This window comes from Aptenodytes patagonicus, chromosome 7 (assembly GCF_965638725.1).
Source record: "Aptenodytes patagonicus chromosome 7, bAptPat1.pri.cur, whole genome shotgun sequence".
Lineage (NCBI taxonomy): Eukaryota > Metazoa > Chordata > Aves > Sphenisciformes > Spheniscidae > Aptenodytes > Aptenodytes patagonicus.
In genome coordinates, this window is record NC_134955.1 from 6466780 (window position 1) to 6483369 (window position 16590).

Here is a 16590-nt window from a genome sequence, read left to right on the forward strand (position 1 = left end):
TGATACGCTTTCATAAATGACGTTGTCATAAATGACAATTCATGCTTTGTCAGCTCTGCTGTTCTTAAGGGAAATTCCGAGTCGGCAGTGCACTCACAGGCCTCCCAACCCGGGGTGCCTCCCCCGAGCATCACCTCCCCTGCCCGGCTCCCTGCGGGCGTTTCGCGGCTGTCCTGTCGTTTCCCACCGTCGCCAGTGGGTGACTCTCTTGGCACTGCTTACTGCACTCTCCGGCTGGTTGGTGGGACAGAGGCTGGAAAGAAACGGCTCATTTCCTTGTCTTGAGTTCTGTTGAGGTTTACTTGCATCTAAGGAAAGGAAAATTTAAGAAAAAAAAAAAAAAAGCTTAAAGGATTAAACCGGTTTCCTTAGCAGTACTAAAATTGTTTTCCCTAGAAAGAAACTTTTTAGAATCGAGGCTCTAAAATAATAAACAAAAGAACCGAGAGCCGTTTCTTACTTGGTTTCAAGGAACGATGTAGCCTGTGGTCATTTATCTTGCTGCACACATTCCAGACAAAGACCTGAGTGTTCACCGAGGAAACAGAACTGTGGCACGAGTAACTTCCACTGTGCCGCTGCCAGGCTCGCTGCTGGGCTGGCGTGCGGGATGCACTTGTTTCCATTGGTATTGCTTAGCCCCTCCCAGCTGGACCAGTGGGTAACAAAATGTGAATTGGACTCTTAAAACAAAGTTAGTAAGTCCACAACTTAGCAGACATACAGATGTCTCCACTTATCCTTGCTATTTTTGTAGCAGCTACACAGATATGCCATAATATTGTTGTCACTACAAGAACAGAAGAACTTTTTAAAGTAACACTTTTCTACCTTAGAGAAGAGCTGCAATATTTAGCAAATGCTGCAGAGCTGGAAGAACAGCTTCAAGGAAATACAGTTTCTCAGTCATTGACTTAAAAACATTTTGCACTATCACGGTTCGGGGAAATACTTTTTTTGTGATAGGAAGTTATTTTTCCCAGATTGCAAGTTTGGGGAAGCTGAACTTAAAGTGGCTGCTGCTTTTGTTCAGCTTTGTTTTTATTTTGAGTTACACTGAGACTATTTTACAATGTCAGCTGTGATAATTGAACTGGATAAGCTTTCTTCAGATGCGACTGAGAGCAAAAAAGATTCCAAGTCAGATTTTAAGGAAGGCAAATTCAGTGAATCGTGTGCCGATTATCACGGTTTTCAACTTCACTGCTCGCGTTCTGCACCAGCTGGTAAGCATGCATTTATATAAACTATTTCCTCAAATCTGTGTCTATTTACTCATGTAACATGTTGCAAGTAAACTGTAAGACCCAATGAGGAAAACATAGGATTTGTTGCCGTCACATGCATGCAATATATGGAGTCATTTTTACTTTAGATAAAGGGTAGAACATAAGTCTGTTTAAAAAAATAATTCAGCGTCTCCTGAACACTAGCACATTAGGGTACTGCTGGAAGAAGAGCCCAGGAGACTGTTACCTTTACATTGCCTGGAAGATGAGCTTTCTGTAGCAGATGACATAGTTTGTTGTGTAAGTTAGAGCAGCCTCAGCAGCTGCTCTGGTACTAGGCTTTGCAAGGTGTGTATATAAGCTGTGCTCTCTAGCACTGTGGCTCCTCTTCTGCTTGCCTCTGGTATTTTTTTATCACACCAGGGCTTGTAAAGAGGCAACTGCATATGCTGTAAGGTTGGGGTTTTATCATGACCAGTGTGGCTCATTTGTTTTTATTTTGTGTCAGGTGTTACATATAGCTAGAATAGGTCCCCAAAAATGTCAATTAAATAAGCATTATGAAACTTTAATTTCTCTGAAAATTCATAGTCATGAAAAATACAGAATGTAGCTGCCTTGGATTGTCTAATATAACCAAGGGGAAGCATCTGCAGTTAATCAATGGAATCTCAGTTATGCTCTTAAAGCCATCAAAATTATTGGATGGTTGTTCATCTAGGCGCAATACCTTTTAAGAATGACTACTCTGATTTCTTGTGGACTACGTATGTATTTTGACTTGCACAACTCCCAAGGGATAACTTGATTTTGATCGTGTTTTCACTTGCTTGAGACTCTCGGAACAAAGCACAAACAAGAGAAATGGAGAATATTTGAATATAAGTGACACTTTATCCTGTGACAGGACGACCAACCTGCAGTGGAAGACTGCACCTTTCACTTGGCTAAAGTAGGTGAATATGTAAACAAAACTTTGGTATTTTTCACTCCAACAAACTCTTGGAACATTTTTTTTACTTATAAATTCAGTTCTTACACATTAAAATGGTCAAATGGTTGGGATGTCATGCTATCTATTCTTTTGCAAGAAAACCAGATAGCCTGTGCTTTCCCTAATAGAAATTTTCTAATTTTACTTCCTGTAAAGCCTTCACTAACTTTTGTAAAACAGAGTTTTCTCAGTAGATGCGCTTTTGAAAGTTTGTCTTGTACGTTAGCAGGTTTTTGCAAGGTCAAGAATCACATGTCTGTCTGTTCCCCTGGGATCCTATAAAATAACTTCAAAATTACTTCTCCTACCCCAAAGAAGTGCCACTAAAGAATTTATGCCTGTGCTAGCTGATATACTTTGTTATGTTCCCTAAACGTCAGAGTAACCTGTTCTAGCCTACCCAGGAGATCAAGAGTAAAATGAACTTTCAGCATGAGCAGTACATTTTTTGTGGAACTATACTATTCAGAGTTCTGCAGGAAAGAGATATTAAAAAATCAAATCTCCTTGTTGGGCTTCTTCCATTTGGAAAAATATAATTATTTTCTTTTTAAAAGGATTATGTCTTGCAAACTTTTGTTGCAAACACTGTTTGCTATTCCTAAAGCAGGGACAGTGCTAGCAAGCATCTTTGACAAATGTGTTGTCAGAGTTTGAAGATTTTCTTCTTCTGTGTTTTTTGCATCAGGGGAAGAATCAAATAAATGCTGGTACATTGTCTCAGTACTTTTGGGTTTTATAAATGATGACTTAAAGCAAATGCTATCTCATCTTTTGCCTTCTAAAATTTTCCTTGGTATATTTATTTTACCAGTGTTTAAAGTAAGCAAGCCCTTTGTAGTTTCTAGTGTTGCGTTGGGTTGGCTGAAGTCTGAATGGAACAATGTAAACAAGTCCTATTTGGCTTCCACATGTCATTTCCTAAAAGGAACTTCTACTTGCTCAGCCATGGCTATTGGTAAAAATAAACAGCTTTTGCTTATACTAAAATGATAGACCCTATTTCTTCATGAGTAGACTATTTCCCAACAACGATGTTTCATAGCCAAAATGAAAACTTTGAGCTATGGGAAGTAACTGAAATTTTGCTCTTAGAGTTTAGTTTTTTCAGAGAGCAATGAGAGTATGAAAATCTTCCATGAAATCAACATCCTACATCAGGGTGCTGCACTGAGTTTTGCTAGTGTTGGCTCCTCTGCCCCATAGGACTCCACCCTCTGCAGTTGCAGCCTTGGGAATCTTACATTTTGGCTCAATGCTTTTTTAGATTTCCAATGTTTTTAAAGAAAATTTAAAGAACTCTCCACTAAAATCACTCCAATCAGCAACGAATGGTAGTATAAGGCACATAAGCTATGAAAATATAAGTACTCAGTGTGAACCTACAAAAAAGCAGCAACAGAGAAGAACATGTCCTTTTTCTTCTGTTTAATCTGCTGTCCACATACTCAGTTGTGTTACGAGAAGTTTATTGTTTAAAATTTATTGTGCTGTGTTTGTACTATGATATTTTGTATATAAAGCAGAGAATTCAATATAGAGAGATTATCACTTAAGAAAAACTTTTCTTCTTGTAGTACTGATGTGTTAATTTTAAACATAACACCTAACAGGGCAAATATAGAAAAGTGAATACTCTGACAAAGTAAAGTGGTATCCTGAAATAGTCTGGTGTTCTTGGAATAGAAAACAGAAACATTGCTGGGACTGAAAAATATTAACCATATTTTTATTTTGTTCCTGCTTTAACCAAACCCATTGCAATAGGACGTAAATGTTAAACTGCTTTCCTACACCTCTCTCGTTAAATGAGAAAGAATGTTATTATAAATAAGCTTAACTTCCCGTATATCACTCTGTTTTCAATTCTGATGCAAGTACCAATCCTGAGGTATATTTATTTGGGATTTGCAGATATATCAGAATATATTGCAGAGAGTAATAACACTAGAATAAGAACAGTATTGTTAAATCAACAGTCTGTGTATAGAATGCAAACTTTTTCCACGAGAGCATTATTGAAATCTTTGGGAGTATATCAGTGTGATATTGAGACATTGTTTCAAAAGATGAAATCCTGAAACGCGTGACCAAGCTTGGTCGGCAAATGCTTCGTGAACAGATCAATGACCAATGTTGGTTTCCACAGCACTCGGGTTACCCGGATTCCAGGTGAAAGTTTGAGTGGAGCAGTGATTCTTGTAGACACAGTGGATAATGTGGGGTTGATGGGTTTTTAGAGATGCCAAGCTATCTTTAAGAAAATAAAGCTTATTTTGATTTATATGCTACTTATCCTGCAAAGAATAATTTTTAATACTATATGATAACATGAATGCCAGTGTCACAGCTACAGTAATTTGTCCTCACCAGTGGGCAACACAAGGCTATTCATGATACAGAAATATAGGACCAGATCTCTGTTGTATTTGCCAGGGTAGAATTTCCTCCAGGGCCTGGTGTATTTGCAGTTCAGATTTCTCATAGGAAGCAAAGCTAATCTGAATATTCCAGCTGTAAATATTTGTGCAGATTTAAACCTTATTATCCCTGATAGGTGCTGTTCTGCTTCATCTCTTATTAGCCTGGCAATGACAGAAAACATTCAACCTACAATAATGGCCTTTATCTCCTCTTGGAGATAATCTTTGTTTTACAGCTATAAGACAAATCATACTCGGAAACATTTCTCCACATAAATTCTCTAATATGTTCCTAGAGGTGGTTTGGTCCAGGTACCTCTTGATCAAGAATAAAGAAACCTCTTAAAAATATATATTAAAAAAAAAAGCATGAGCCATAAGTAAGGTCTTAGTAGCGTAACTTGTAGTGGTGGGGTCAGAGTACAGCACTCGAACCTTCCTGAAATGAGATATGCACTAAATCACACAGATTTGACGCTGTGACTTTTGGTAGAATGGCACAAGGTTAGAGAAACAAATTTTTTTCTGCCTTTTTTGTGGCTGTTTTACTGATGAGACTTTAGGGGAAGGGATGTGAAAGTTATTTTCCAGAGAATAGTTGCTATGTTTCAGAAGTTATTTTTACTGCTGGTCTATTTATATATTAGAAATCACCCATATGCTGTATGAGGGTATAAAAGGAACAAAATGAAGTATTAAACTGGTAGCAACTAAAAAGGGTTAAAAAATTAAGGACACATTCCTGCAAAATGCTTTGATCCATGTGGCACAAACAACACGGGCTAACAGGGTGCTCAGGGAGAGGAAGATGGGAGCTATTGGGTGAAGATGATGTAACTGAGTAAATACTTTCAAGTGTTTAGTATTTTGTGTTCAAGACCTTCAATGTAGTAGGTGTATAGAGAGAGAGGTAATAACTGTATTTTTCTATTTTAGCAGAGCTTGAGGGGTAGAAGAGCCTTTTGGGAGTTAGAAGAGCAGAGGGGGTGGTTTGAGTTTCACCAACATAAAATGAGGTCCCTTTCTAGATATCAGAACGTGTGGGGGTTAAGAAGAAAGGATGAACAAAGCTTGTCCTCATTTGCCACCAGAACAAATATGATGAAAAGGACAATAATTTAGCAAATTTCCCTACAGCTATCTGTCCCTCTTTTCCTTTCCAAGATGCAGGAGGAGACTGAGCTCTGAGTGCTTGCTGTTATCCCTCTCAGCAACCCGTCTAGACATCTTGCTACATCACCTCCTCCAAAAAACTTTTCACAATGCACATATCACAGCTTTATGGGAGTGTCACATCACAGAGGAATAAAATTAGGTACTTTGTGATATCGGATGAAAGTAGAATGCAAAGTGGTGGAGCATTGTCTTCAAAAAAGAGCATTTCCGTTATTGAAATGGAAATATTGAACAGGAATTTTACTCGGGAGAAAATCCGAAATAATCTTGAGCTTTTCCTTGAGGTTTTTTCGGTTGAGAAGCCCTACGTGAACATCCCTTAACTGAATATATTTCTATCATTCCTGAAACATCAAAATACTTCTGCTTACTGAAAAACTGCTAAACCGGTGTTTCTTATTTATAAACTTTAGAAGGTAGTTTAACTGCTGAATGAAATTTTCTCTTTCTCCTCATTTAAATTTTGAGAAATGCTTCAATCATGGCTGCATCACAATATCCAGGGAACTGAATAAATAAGTTGTAGCTTTGTGCATAAATCTGTACCACACCACCAATTTGCCTTACTTACTCACACTAGGATCACATAGTAAAAACAAGAAGGGAGCAGACACTATAAACAGGAAATTGTGTCTCACGGTTACAATCCAGCTGAAGTCCCCGTGTTCAAGTGAGCTCTGTAGGAAGCTGCAGTGCAAGGCAGAATCAGGACTTGAAACACCTACACTAAAGTAATTTTTGAAACTGTGTTTACTTGACGTAAACAAACCTAACAAAGTAATCTTTGCACAAAGATTAAGTGCTATTTTTCTACTTTCCTCTTCCATTTTCTCTTATAAAACAAAAGGTCAAGAAACGCATTTGTCTGTCATTTCAAGAAGCAATTGAGAGACTCCTGTCAGGAAGATCAATATTCAGAAATAATCCTTCTACTTGTTATGCCATGTCAAGCCAACATTTAATTGAAAGCCACCAAGAAACATAATTAATTCAGCAGTAAAGCAGAAATAGAAGTTATTAGCAGTCTCCTAACCTCAGTGCAGCAGAATGTTTCATTATTTCTGACGGATAACATTATTTTTAATCCTAACTTTACCTTGGAGGCAGACTTTGCTATGTCCAAATCACCATAAGTAAAATGCTGCCCATTTTGAAAATGAAGTAGACATCTTGTGTGGTGATTGCAAGGGGAGGGAAAGGGTGTAGAAACTGTATTTGTTCATACGTGCGTGGAGGCTGGGACTCAAAGTTAGGTAGTATATCTTCAGTCGAGCTGAGACTTTAGTACTAGCAAGAGTCAGTCTTTTTGCTATTGAGCCTAAAGATGTACTACGAGCTACAACTGGAAGATCTTTCTCTCTTTGGCCCTACCCTCTTGTCGTGACTTAACCCCAGCCAGCAACTAAGCACCACACAGCCACTTGCTCACTTGCCCCTGGTGGGATGGGGGGGAGAGAATTGGAAGGGTAAAAGTGAGAAAACTCGTGGGTTGAGATAAAGATGGTTTAATAGGTAAAGCAAAAGCCACACAGGCAAGCGAAACAAGACAAGGAATTCATTCACTACTTCCCATCGGCAGGCAGGTGTTCAGCCATCTCCAGGAAAGCAGGGCTCCATCACGCGTAACCATCAATTGGGAAGACAAAATGCCACCACTCCAAACATCCCCCCTTCCTTCTTCTTCCACAGATTTATATGCTGAGCATGTTGTCGTATGGTGTGGGATATCCCTTTGGTCAGTTGGGGTCAGCTGTCCCAGCCGTGTCCCCTCCCAACTCCTTGTGCCCCCCCAGCCTGCTCGCTGGTGGGGTGGGGTGAGAAGCAGAAAAGGCCTTGACTCTGTGTCAGCACTGCTCAGCAATAACCAAAACATCCCTGTGTTGTCAACACTGTTTCCAGCACAAATCCAAAACACAGCCCCATACCAGCTGCTGTGAAGAAAATTAACTCTACCCCAGCCAAAACCAGCACACCTCTGTACCAAAATTTCATTAATAATACATAAAATAAGCCTGTAGCTAATCAATAATTCAGAGGTCACGAAGAAGCCTAATGTACTGAGGTGTTCACCTCTGCCCCTGGTGGTTATGAATTCTATCCTCACATAGTTACAATAAATGGAAACTAAGCTGGATATAGAAATTTAATTTTTCCCAGAGGCATCATTTCTCTTCTGTGCTCTTCCTTCCTTTAATGAGCTATTTACTTTCTATTTGAGAGTGGGGAAGGTCAACTAACTCTGAGTAAAGACGCTCTAATGATTTATAATCATGGATTTTATTTCCCAAATTCCCTCAGTAGCAATAGATGAAGTATGTCTACACAAAGAATATGCTGCCCTCACAGATATTACTAAATTTTTCCCTGATTTGAAAGGTGAAGTTAATACCTACAAAACAGATCAGTGCAGACTTGGTAACAAAGGTCAAAAAATGGGAGCGAGAGTCAAGTCTGAACAGCCTTCCTATAGCACAGTATGTCTTACACCTGCAAAGTCTGAATACAGAAATGAAACACTTGTATTTGAGTTAGAAGAAGTGAGTGTCTATGTTGAAGTCTTTTTTCCTTGAATAATGAGCATAAATTGACAAACAGGTGTCCAGTATAATATAGGATGCAAGATGACTCACTGTGGATGGGGAGATCACTGAGGTATCTAAGATTTCTTAAAAATTTAAGTCTGGGGATATGTCTCTATATGCTATTATAACACCATGTTTTAAAAGAACAAGCCTGAAGGTTGTGAGTGTTGTAAGCAGAGTGGACTGATGGCCACGTATCGATAACGGATGGTAAGCGAAGAAGGATGCTCCGCTGGTGATGCAGAATACATTTGTATTCCATGTTTGAACACAGACTTTACTATAAGATTTGATGACTGTGTCTAGACAGTATGCAATGAGGAAACAAATGATGTCATTTAGTACATGGTCTATAAGGTATTGCTTAGGGTTGTTTCTTTCTTTTGTGTTAATAAAACAACCCATATTTGGGTTTCTGTTACACCATCATAAATATATAGAAACTCCTGCAGATTTTCTAGACCTTTGTGATATTTATATTAGTATTGTAATATGACCTAAGTTAATCTGATTTATAAAAAACAACAACAACACTTCCTGAAAACACAAGTTTAGTAATATTTAGAAGGGACATCATGGGAGAGAGAGAATTATACACAGAGTTATCTGTGCAGGCAGCTGAATGTTATAAATAGAAATAGTTTTGAGTGGTGCTGGAAGAGACAAGTGTGTTTTTCCAAAAGCACATGGTAAGAAAGAATTTGGCTGCCTATTAGTCTCAATCCTAAAATGTGCTGGTTTCCTTGTAAAATAATAAATTGAGATGGTATCTTTAGGAATTATGTATTTATATATGTAAAATTATTAGTAATTATTTAGATCTTTATCGTATTTGTGCTCCTGCCTTTGGTGGGGGGCATGGTGAAGTCACTCAGATCCAAACACATCAATCTCTTGAGCCAGAGCAATTATGCCAAACCTCTCTGGCTGTATATATTTTGTAAAGAGAATTAGCCTCAGGTTTCTGTTTTAATGCTTGGATTGACTATTTAAGGTCACTATTTCTAAAATACATATGTTCTTTTCTGTATCAGAATGAAATAGACAGCGCTTCAAAATAGCATCCTAAATTACATCACGTATTATAAATCTTTTAAGTAAGCCATACCTTCCTTATTTTGCTGCTGTACTTCTGTTTTGCGCTGTAATGCAGTGTGCTTTATGAAAATTCACATTATAGTCAGCTACTAATATTAATTATTTCAGAATGTTGCTAACAAGAAAGATAGTAAAATACATTTAGTGAATTTCATTTGAAGGAACAGAATGATGTATGTTGAAGATGAGCTATATCAGTCTTACCTGAGTCCTAAAGTGCGAGCTAATTTCTGCAGTGCCTTTTTCTTGCATATTTTGAAACAAAGGATTTTCTCAGGCTTCCTTTTAGAAAGGAAATTCTCTCTTACTTACATTTACCAGCAAGGTTTTCTTCTGGTTTAAATACTCCTTTCCTTAATTTCTTTGTTTTCTCCCATTCTTTTCCTTCCAGGATAAAGAATAACAGGTCAATTAATTGTCAGTCATTATGGATACAAAGTTTGCTGGCAGTTATCATACTGTGCATGGCACTGTGACTGTGAATAAGAGGTAAAAACAGATTTCTGCTTTCCCTACCTAGGCATCTAGAAAGGACTAAATACCAGAATTCCACAAAGTCGCTAAAATAACTTGAGTCAGTCCATAGTGCAAGCTTTTTCTCATCTCATCTTGGTATATCTTTGCCTTTTATATTCCAAATATTTTGATTTTGACACTCCATATCTCTTCCCATTCAGAAGTTTTCAATTCTGCAAGAAAAGGTGATAAAATATTCAAGGAAAACACTCTTGTAGGGGTGTTCATTTACTCAGTCTTTCCTTCACCCCAACAACATTCTGCTGAACCTGAACAAGGAAGCTAATGAATAATTGAAGTGAACCACAATCAAAATCTTATGTTGCTATGTCATAGATTTATGCTCCAGATTCCTGCTGTCTGATTCTATTTTGCCAAAGGATGAGACATAAAAGGTCTGCACGGTTTCTCTTCCAGGATCCTCACTAAGGCAAGCTGCGTTAGTGCAGCTTTAAAGAGGCAAAAATTAATGAATAGAGAATCTTGCCCTGTAGGCCTTGCCAAGCCAAAACGGCTTTTTTTATTCAATGGCATTTTGACAGACTAAAGATTGGATTACAGCCAGTCTTTTGGAAAGGCAATTTCTAACGTACATCAATTCAGAGTATAATTATATTCATCTGTGGGTTTTCTAAAATGACTGTCTTGAAAAATGCACGGACTCTGGAAGTTGTCTCTGAGAAAACAAAGAACTACGGAAAGAGAAGCCTAGTTTTGCTACGATGCTTGAGCTGGCTGCTCCTTGGGGTTCTGCGGAATGCCTAGTATGAGGTGCTGATTGCTGCTGCTCACTTCTATTGACAAAACTTAATGTTATTTTAGAAATAAAACAGTAGTAAAAATAGCAAATGTATTCTGGGTAGCACTGATATATTTTCTTTCTGTCAAAGACAGACAAAAGATTCAGTCATTCAGGATTGAGGAACTCTGTGTCTGTGTATATTTATGTGCCCTTTTTATTTTTGTTTATAAAAACCCAAGGAGAACATAAATCTTCAGAAGTCAAGGATGATCCAAACTAAGTTGAATGAAGTTTATTCCAAATGTTGACATCTTATTCTTCCTGAGAGTGACTTGGCCTTGTTCTCTGACTAGTTTAACTAAATGATGTAACAAATGTGGATTTTTTAATATCTTTTTCCTTCATTTCTGGAAGAACAGAGTTTTGTACACACTTTTCACGCAGGATATACTACTGACTTGTTCACTTACCTCAGGAAGGAAATAGTGAGGGCCGTCCAAAGAGGTACAAATAGGTGTGCCATTTATAGACATTTTGTCATCCTCAAAATTCACAAATTTTAATACAACGCATTTTCTCCATGTTCTACCCTTTCTCTTCATAGTATCTGTTACAGTGGACTTATTTGTGACAAGTATTACTTTTATTTTTAGAAAACCTTGTTTCCTAATGTTATAATTTTGATCTTCATAGGCTTTACTTCTGATCTTCTTTGCTTTGCTGGGAAAAGCAAAGCACGAAAGATTTGGGAACTCTGGGGGGAACTGTTATGCTTTTCTGTCCTTCATAGGACTTATAGGAATTCCCATACAGACTCAGGTCTACCTTGTTTGGTATCCTATTTCTGGCAGCGATCAGTATCTGTTGTTTCAGAGGAAAGGAGAACAGGAAAGCATCCTGTTGGCCATATTTCCAGTACCTCCTCAGGGATATCCTGCCACTTGATCTGACTAAGCAGCACTGAAGTCCTGCAGGAGGTATGGCACTCAGCTTGAGAAAAATCAATCTTCAAATTCATAAATGCAGAGTTTAGTCACTGGAGACAGAAGTTCCCAAACCACCGCTTTTAGCTAGTTCAAAACTGGGATAAAGTGTGCTTAAATGAGTGGCGGGGGGAAAGACCCTCTAGAACGGATCATCTCACGGTTTTCACTGAAAACCCTCATAACTAACATTAGGAATTTGACTCATAATCTTGTATTCACATTTTGGCACCAATGGTGATTCCTTTTTTTCTGCGTAGCTCATATTTTTCAGAGTTTCACAAGGTCCGTTACTCTCATTCTTCTTCATGACCAGAACATATCCTCCTCTCCCTTTTGATTTACTCAATACAGAGCGCTTGAAACAGTCTTCCTCTCTGCTCAAATTCCTAACTTTTTCCCTGACCTTTGCACAAAGGTAACTTTTCTCACCTGTCCATCAACATTCTTGATTTGATTTCATCTCACTTGTGACTTTGCACTTCACATTGCATGTCTATTTTTTATTTTTAGCATCTGTTTTCTCACTCATTCATTTACACCTCTCACTTTTGGAGTGACAACTTTTTCCAGGTATATCACACACTTTAAACATCTATCTTCAGTTCCTTTCTTAAAACCAATTGTTGAGCCTTCAGGTACTTTCAGTACCTTAACTTTTCTCACCCCACTCTTTCAATACTCTGGCTTATCTCATTAATAAGACGCTTTGTGACTTTCTCTGCTGGTGCCAATGGCATGATCCTACTGACGTTAATTATTTCCACTTCTTTCATGCTTTCCTTTTCTATCTTAATCATCTTTAAAAAAAAATTTATTCTCTCCTTTTTTTTAAAAGTCTACAAAATTTTATTTTTAATATATACTTTCTTTGAAGAAGAGAACTAAAATAAGGAGAGTTTGAAGTTGATATTTCTAGGCATTTTTTGTGAGTGCAGTTGACAAAACTACACAAGGTCTGATATGATGTACACCTTCTATGTAAATTTGAATATCTCCAGTAATAAGGAATTTTCTCTGTTATTATTTAGGCAATTTTTTGAAAAATGAGATGTGAAGAGATTGAGGAGCCTCGATTAAAAAAAAAAAAAAAGAATCAAACACTAAAGCTCCTTCTCATTTTGCACAGCTATGGGTCCACTTAACATTTCTGGAAAAATAGGTCCTGACTGATGTGCCCAAGACCATGAAGGAGCTGGTGAGCCATAAACTCTATAGAGCTGCTTTGGGTTTTTAAAAAAATAAATAAATAGTGAATGTATTTTTCAATTTTTCCCAGTTATATTATTAATTTGGCATGCCTTATAAAGCTTACTGGATGTACTTCAGCAAGAATAAAATATAACACTTTCTACTTCTAGACAGGAAAGATATTTTTAAGGTATTGGTAATCTCTTTTCATAAAATGGCAAAAATATACATGGAATCAGGATATGCTCTGTTAAATCCAAAGAGAAGGCCAGTATTGGAGTTTGAGTGCCATTTTGATTTCGAAGTGGTAAGTGTGTTATCCTTTATCTTTCCAATTTTAAAAGTAGGCACAATAAGGGCAAGGTTTGCTGCTGCTGTAAAGCTGAGAACAGCCATTCATTCACAGAATTACACCTGTTTGCTTCAGCTGGGGCATTTACCTCAAACTTGTAATGCAGACATACATAATTTTTAATCCTGTAAAATATCACCACAGGGAAGTTCAACTGTGAGCATAAAAGTTGTCTTGTCTGAATCATATAGCGAAACTCTTGTGAGAAGTCTCTTGGAGGAAGTGAGGATGCGTACAAAGAGGATTCCACTGTTCCTCCTTCATCAGATAAAGCTTTTGGTGCAATAAAGTGGTCATTTACTCATATTGCTATACTTCAAGCATTAATCTTCCTGTTAAAAAAAAAAATCATAAAGCAACTTTAGCTATTGCAAAGGAACAGTTTAAGTGAGTTTCAAAGAAAGATTTTTACTTGATGGGTATTTTTATAGAAATGCAAATTGATTTGCTTGGAGTAATGCTTGCAGATAGCTCTGCAGAAATGAATTTGTAACTAACGGCTTAGAGTGAAAAAATGTTTTAGCTGTTTCTCCTGAAAAGATGAGGGAGAGAACCAAGGAATCTCTTGGATGTGCCAAGCTCGTGGCAATGTGCTTTTCGAAGCACTTTATGTGGTGATTTTGAGATCTTGTTAAAACCTGGAACAACTCACAGTGCATATATACATATGTTGACTTCTTTGAGAACAGATTGGGAAGGCGACCACTTGGCGCTGTCAGCGCTCCTTTGTTCGCTGCCACGCTTGCCATGTGCAAGTGAAACAAAGGTGTGGGTGCGATCCAGGCTTTGGATTTGTAACGGCAAGTGAGACATAATCATACGCCCGAATGTTCCCTCTCGCCTTTTGAGAAGATATTTAAAAATAAGGGATATAAAAACCAGATGAATGTTACAAATATGAAGCTACCACACATTCCAAGTTGGCTTGTTAGCTTTGTTCAAACCATTCTCCAAAAATAGTTCTGATGATAATGCCACAAGTTTAATGATTCCATGGGACTATTTCTCTCTGCCGCTGTGCAGGGCAGCAGGGCAAAAGTTTTCTCATGTTCATCTTTTTTTCTAAAGTAGGAGAAAAAGCCCTAAATATGCTGTTCGAACACATGAAAGAACACACCATCTTGTTAGTTAATTAGCAAACGTTATGCAGGCTTGTTCTGCAACACCAGCTTTTATTAGTAAAGCACTGGGATTTTTTTATAACATATTAGAGCAGCTACTTTCTGTCAGACTACCTGAGTAGACCGCTGACCAGAAGTTTCCTTTCATAAAATTTCTTTACTGAAAGAGTGGTGAAACATTGGAACAGGCTGCCCAGGGAAGTGGTGGAGTCCCCATCCCTGGAGGTATTTAAAAGACGTGTAGATGAGGCACTTGGGGACATGGTTTAGTGGGTGGTGGTGTTGGGTTGATGGCTGGACTTGATGATCTTTGAGGTCTTTTCCAACCTTAATGATTCTATGATTACAGGTACAATTAATATTAGGAAATGTGATCCCAATAATGTTTAAAAACTTGAAATAACTGTCATTAACCTGTTAACGAGGCTGCAAAGTTTTTAAGGACTTTCCATCCAATAGTATATTTTCCATACAAAGCAACTACCAACAAGCCAACTCCTTTCCTCTATTCTCTAACAAAGCTCCCAGTGTCCAAATCAGCTCCAAATGTGCTTTCGTTCCTCACACTGAAGATGATGATTAGATGTGAACAAAAGCTACTGTACAGAGCTCTCTTAAGAAATCCAAATAGGTTTTGGAAGAAATGTTTATAACAAATCAAGGGTTTGAGTGTTTAGAGTCAAGCTGATAATTTTGTTCCCAAAAGTGGAATCCTACTATTGTCTCATATTTTCCTCTTGCCATTACAGTATGAATTACGTTTTGACATATTTTATAACTTTAAAAAAAATTCTCCAAAGGACCAAGACTCCAAGCAGGAGTACAAATAACTCATATTGATATTTGCATGTCATGGGAGAAGACTTTCCTCCTGAAATTGCTGCTGTGTGAGTAGTCATCTTGGGCAGCACTTTGCTAACACCACAGCGTAGTACCCAGTGCTGCCTAAAGCTCTTGCACTTCTCTTTGGCACTGTGTCGCGTATCTAAATTTTCCTATGAAAGTGATACTGAGCGGCCTGACTGCACAAAGTTCTTTGTTTTCCCCCTCTGCACTGGCACACACCAGCACTGGCTCTGAGGCTGCTTGTTTAAGAAACCCTGGGCCTCAGTCTGCATTCCTCAGTGTCAGCCTCGGGTAGCTGCAGCACAACATGGGGGTACAATGTAAGCTGAAACTGCAGTCCTGTTGACTCAAATGTCAGTTAATGCTTAAAACATTCTCCAGTAGATAGTAGGTGCACAGCATCGGTATACTACAAATACGCTACACCTTGAATTTAAAGTTCCTTTGTTGATTATTCCTTCCTGAAACTTTAATTCCGACAAAAAATGACAGTCAAACCTTACGCAGAGTCACACAATAAGTAATTATCAGAACTTAGTCTTTAAATGTGGATAGTTGGACAAGATGTCAAAAAGGTTAAATTATTGAGAAATTCTGAAGGTGAATTTTAACTTGGCCATGCTCTTTTAGCATATGCTTAGGCTAAAATCTGATAATAGTGTTTCAATATGTGCAGATAAAATTAAGCATCGCAAGGTGTAGTGGGAAGAATTGTAAGCTTAGTCATCTCAAGAAGTTTGACCACTTCTTTCACGAAGGCTTTGTTGTATGGAAATAAATAGTGAAAATTACGTCCTTTAATCACAGAATATGGATATTTCTGGATTAAAGCTTTTTTTTTTTTTTACAAAAGTATAAAAAAATCCCTCTGTTAGAAAATCAGTAGTTAATGGGTTTTCAGGGAAGAGAACTGGTTAACAATTACCATTAATAAGGACTTTCACCAGCAGTGTGTTAATTGAATTTTTGTGGTTCTTGACACTTTTTCATTATAAATGCCTTTGCAATTCTAGCCTAGGAAAAGGATGAGGATTTGCAAAATACCGTTTAAGACAATGGCATTTTTTAATTACTTTACCAGCCTTTTGCAGATTGAACATACAACTGTAGTTTTTACTTAGATAAGAAACCTTGATATAAATCACTTCTGTGATGTACATGTTGCATTTCAGAACTTATCTTAAATTTTATCAGATTCAGTGACACTTTTGCAGCGAGTAATGTGGGCTTTGGATTTTTTGTCTTTGCATCTGTGTTAATGAGGAGTGTTTCCTAGTATCACGGTATCAGGATCCTGAATGTACAGGAACTATGTGGTAATGCTGCAGTATATGTTA

The 16590-nt window shown here is 37.7% G+C and overlaps 1 protein-coding gene across 1 annotated transcript in view; it reads left to right on the forward strand.

Moving 5' to 3' along the window:
* Nucleotides 1–1072: 1072 nt before the first annotated feature.
* Nucleotides 1073–16590, forward strand: part of ANO3 (anoctamin 3) — a 223808-nt gene continuing 208290 nt past the window's right edge. Inside the window, exon 1 of the mRNA XM_076343847.1 lies at nucleotides 1073–1226. Coding sequence (XP_076199962.1) covers nucleotides 1073–1226 — 154 coding nt within the window. The remainder of the gene's footprint in view (nucleotides 1227–16590) is intronic.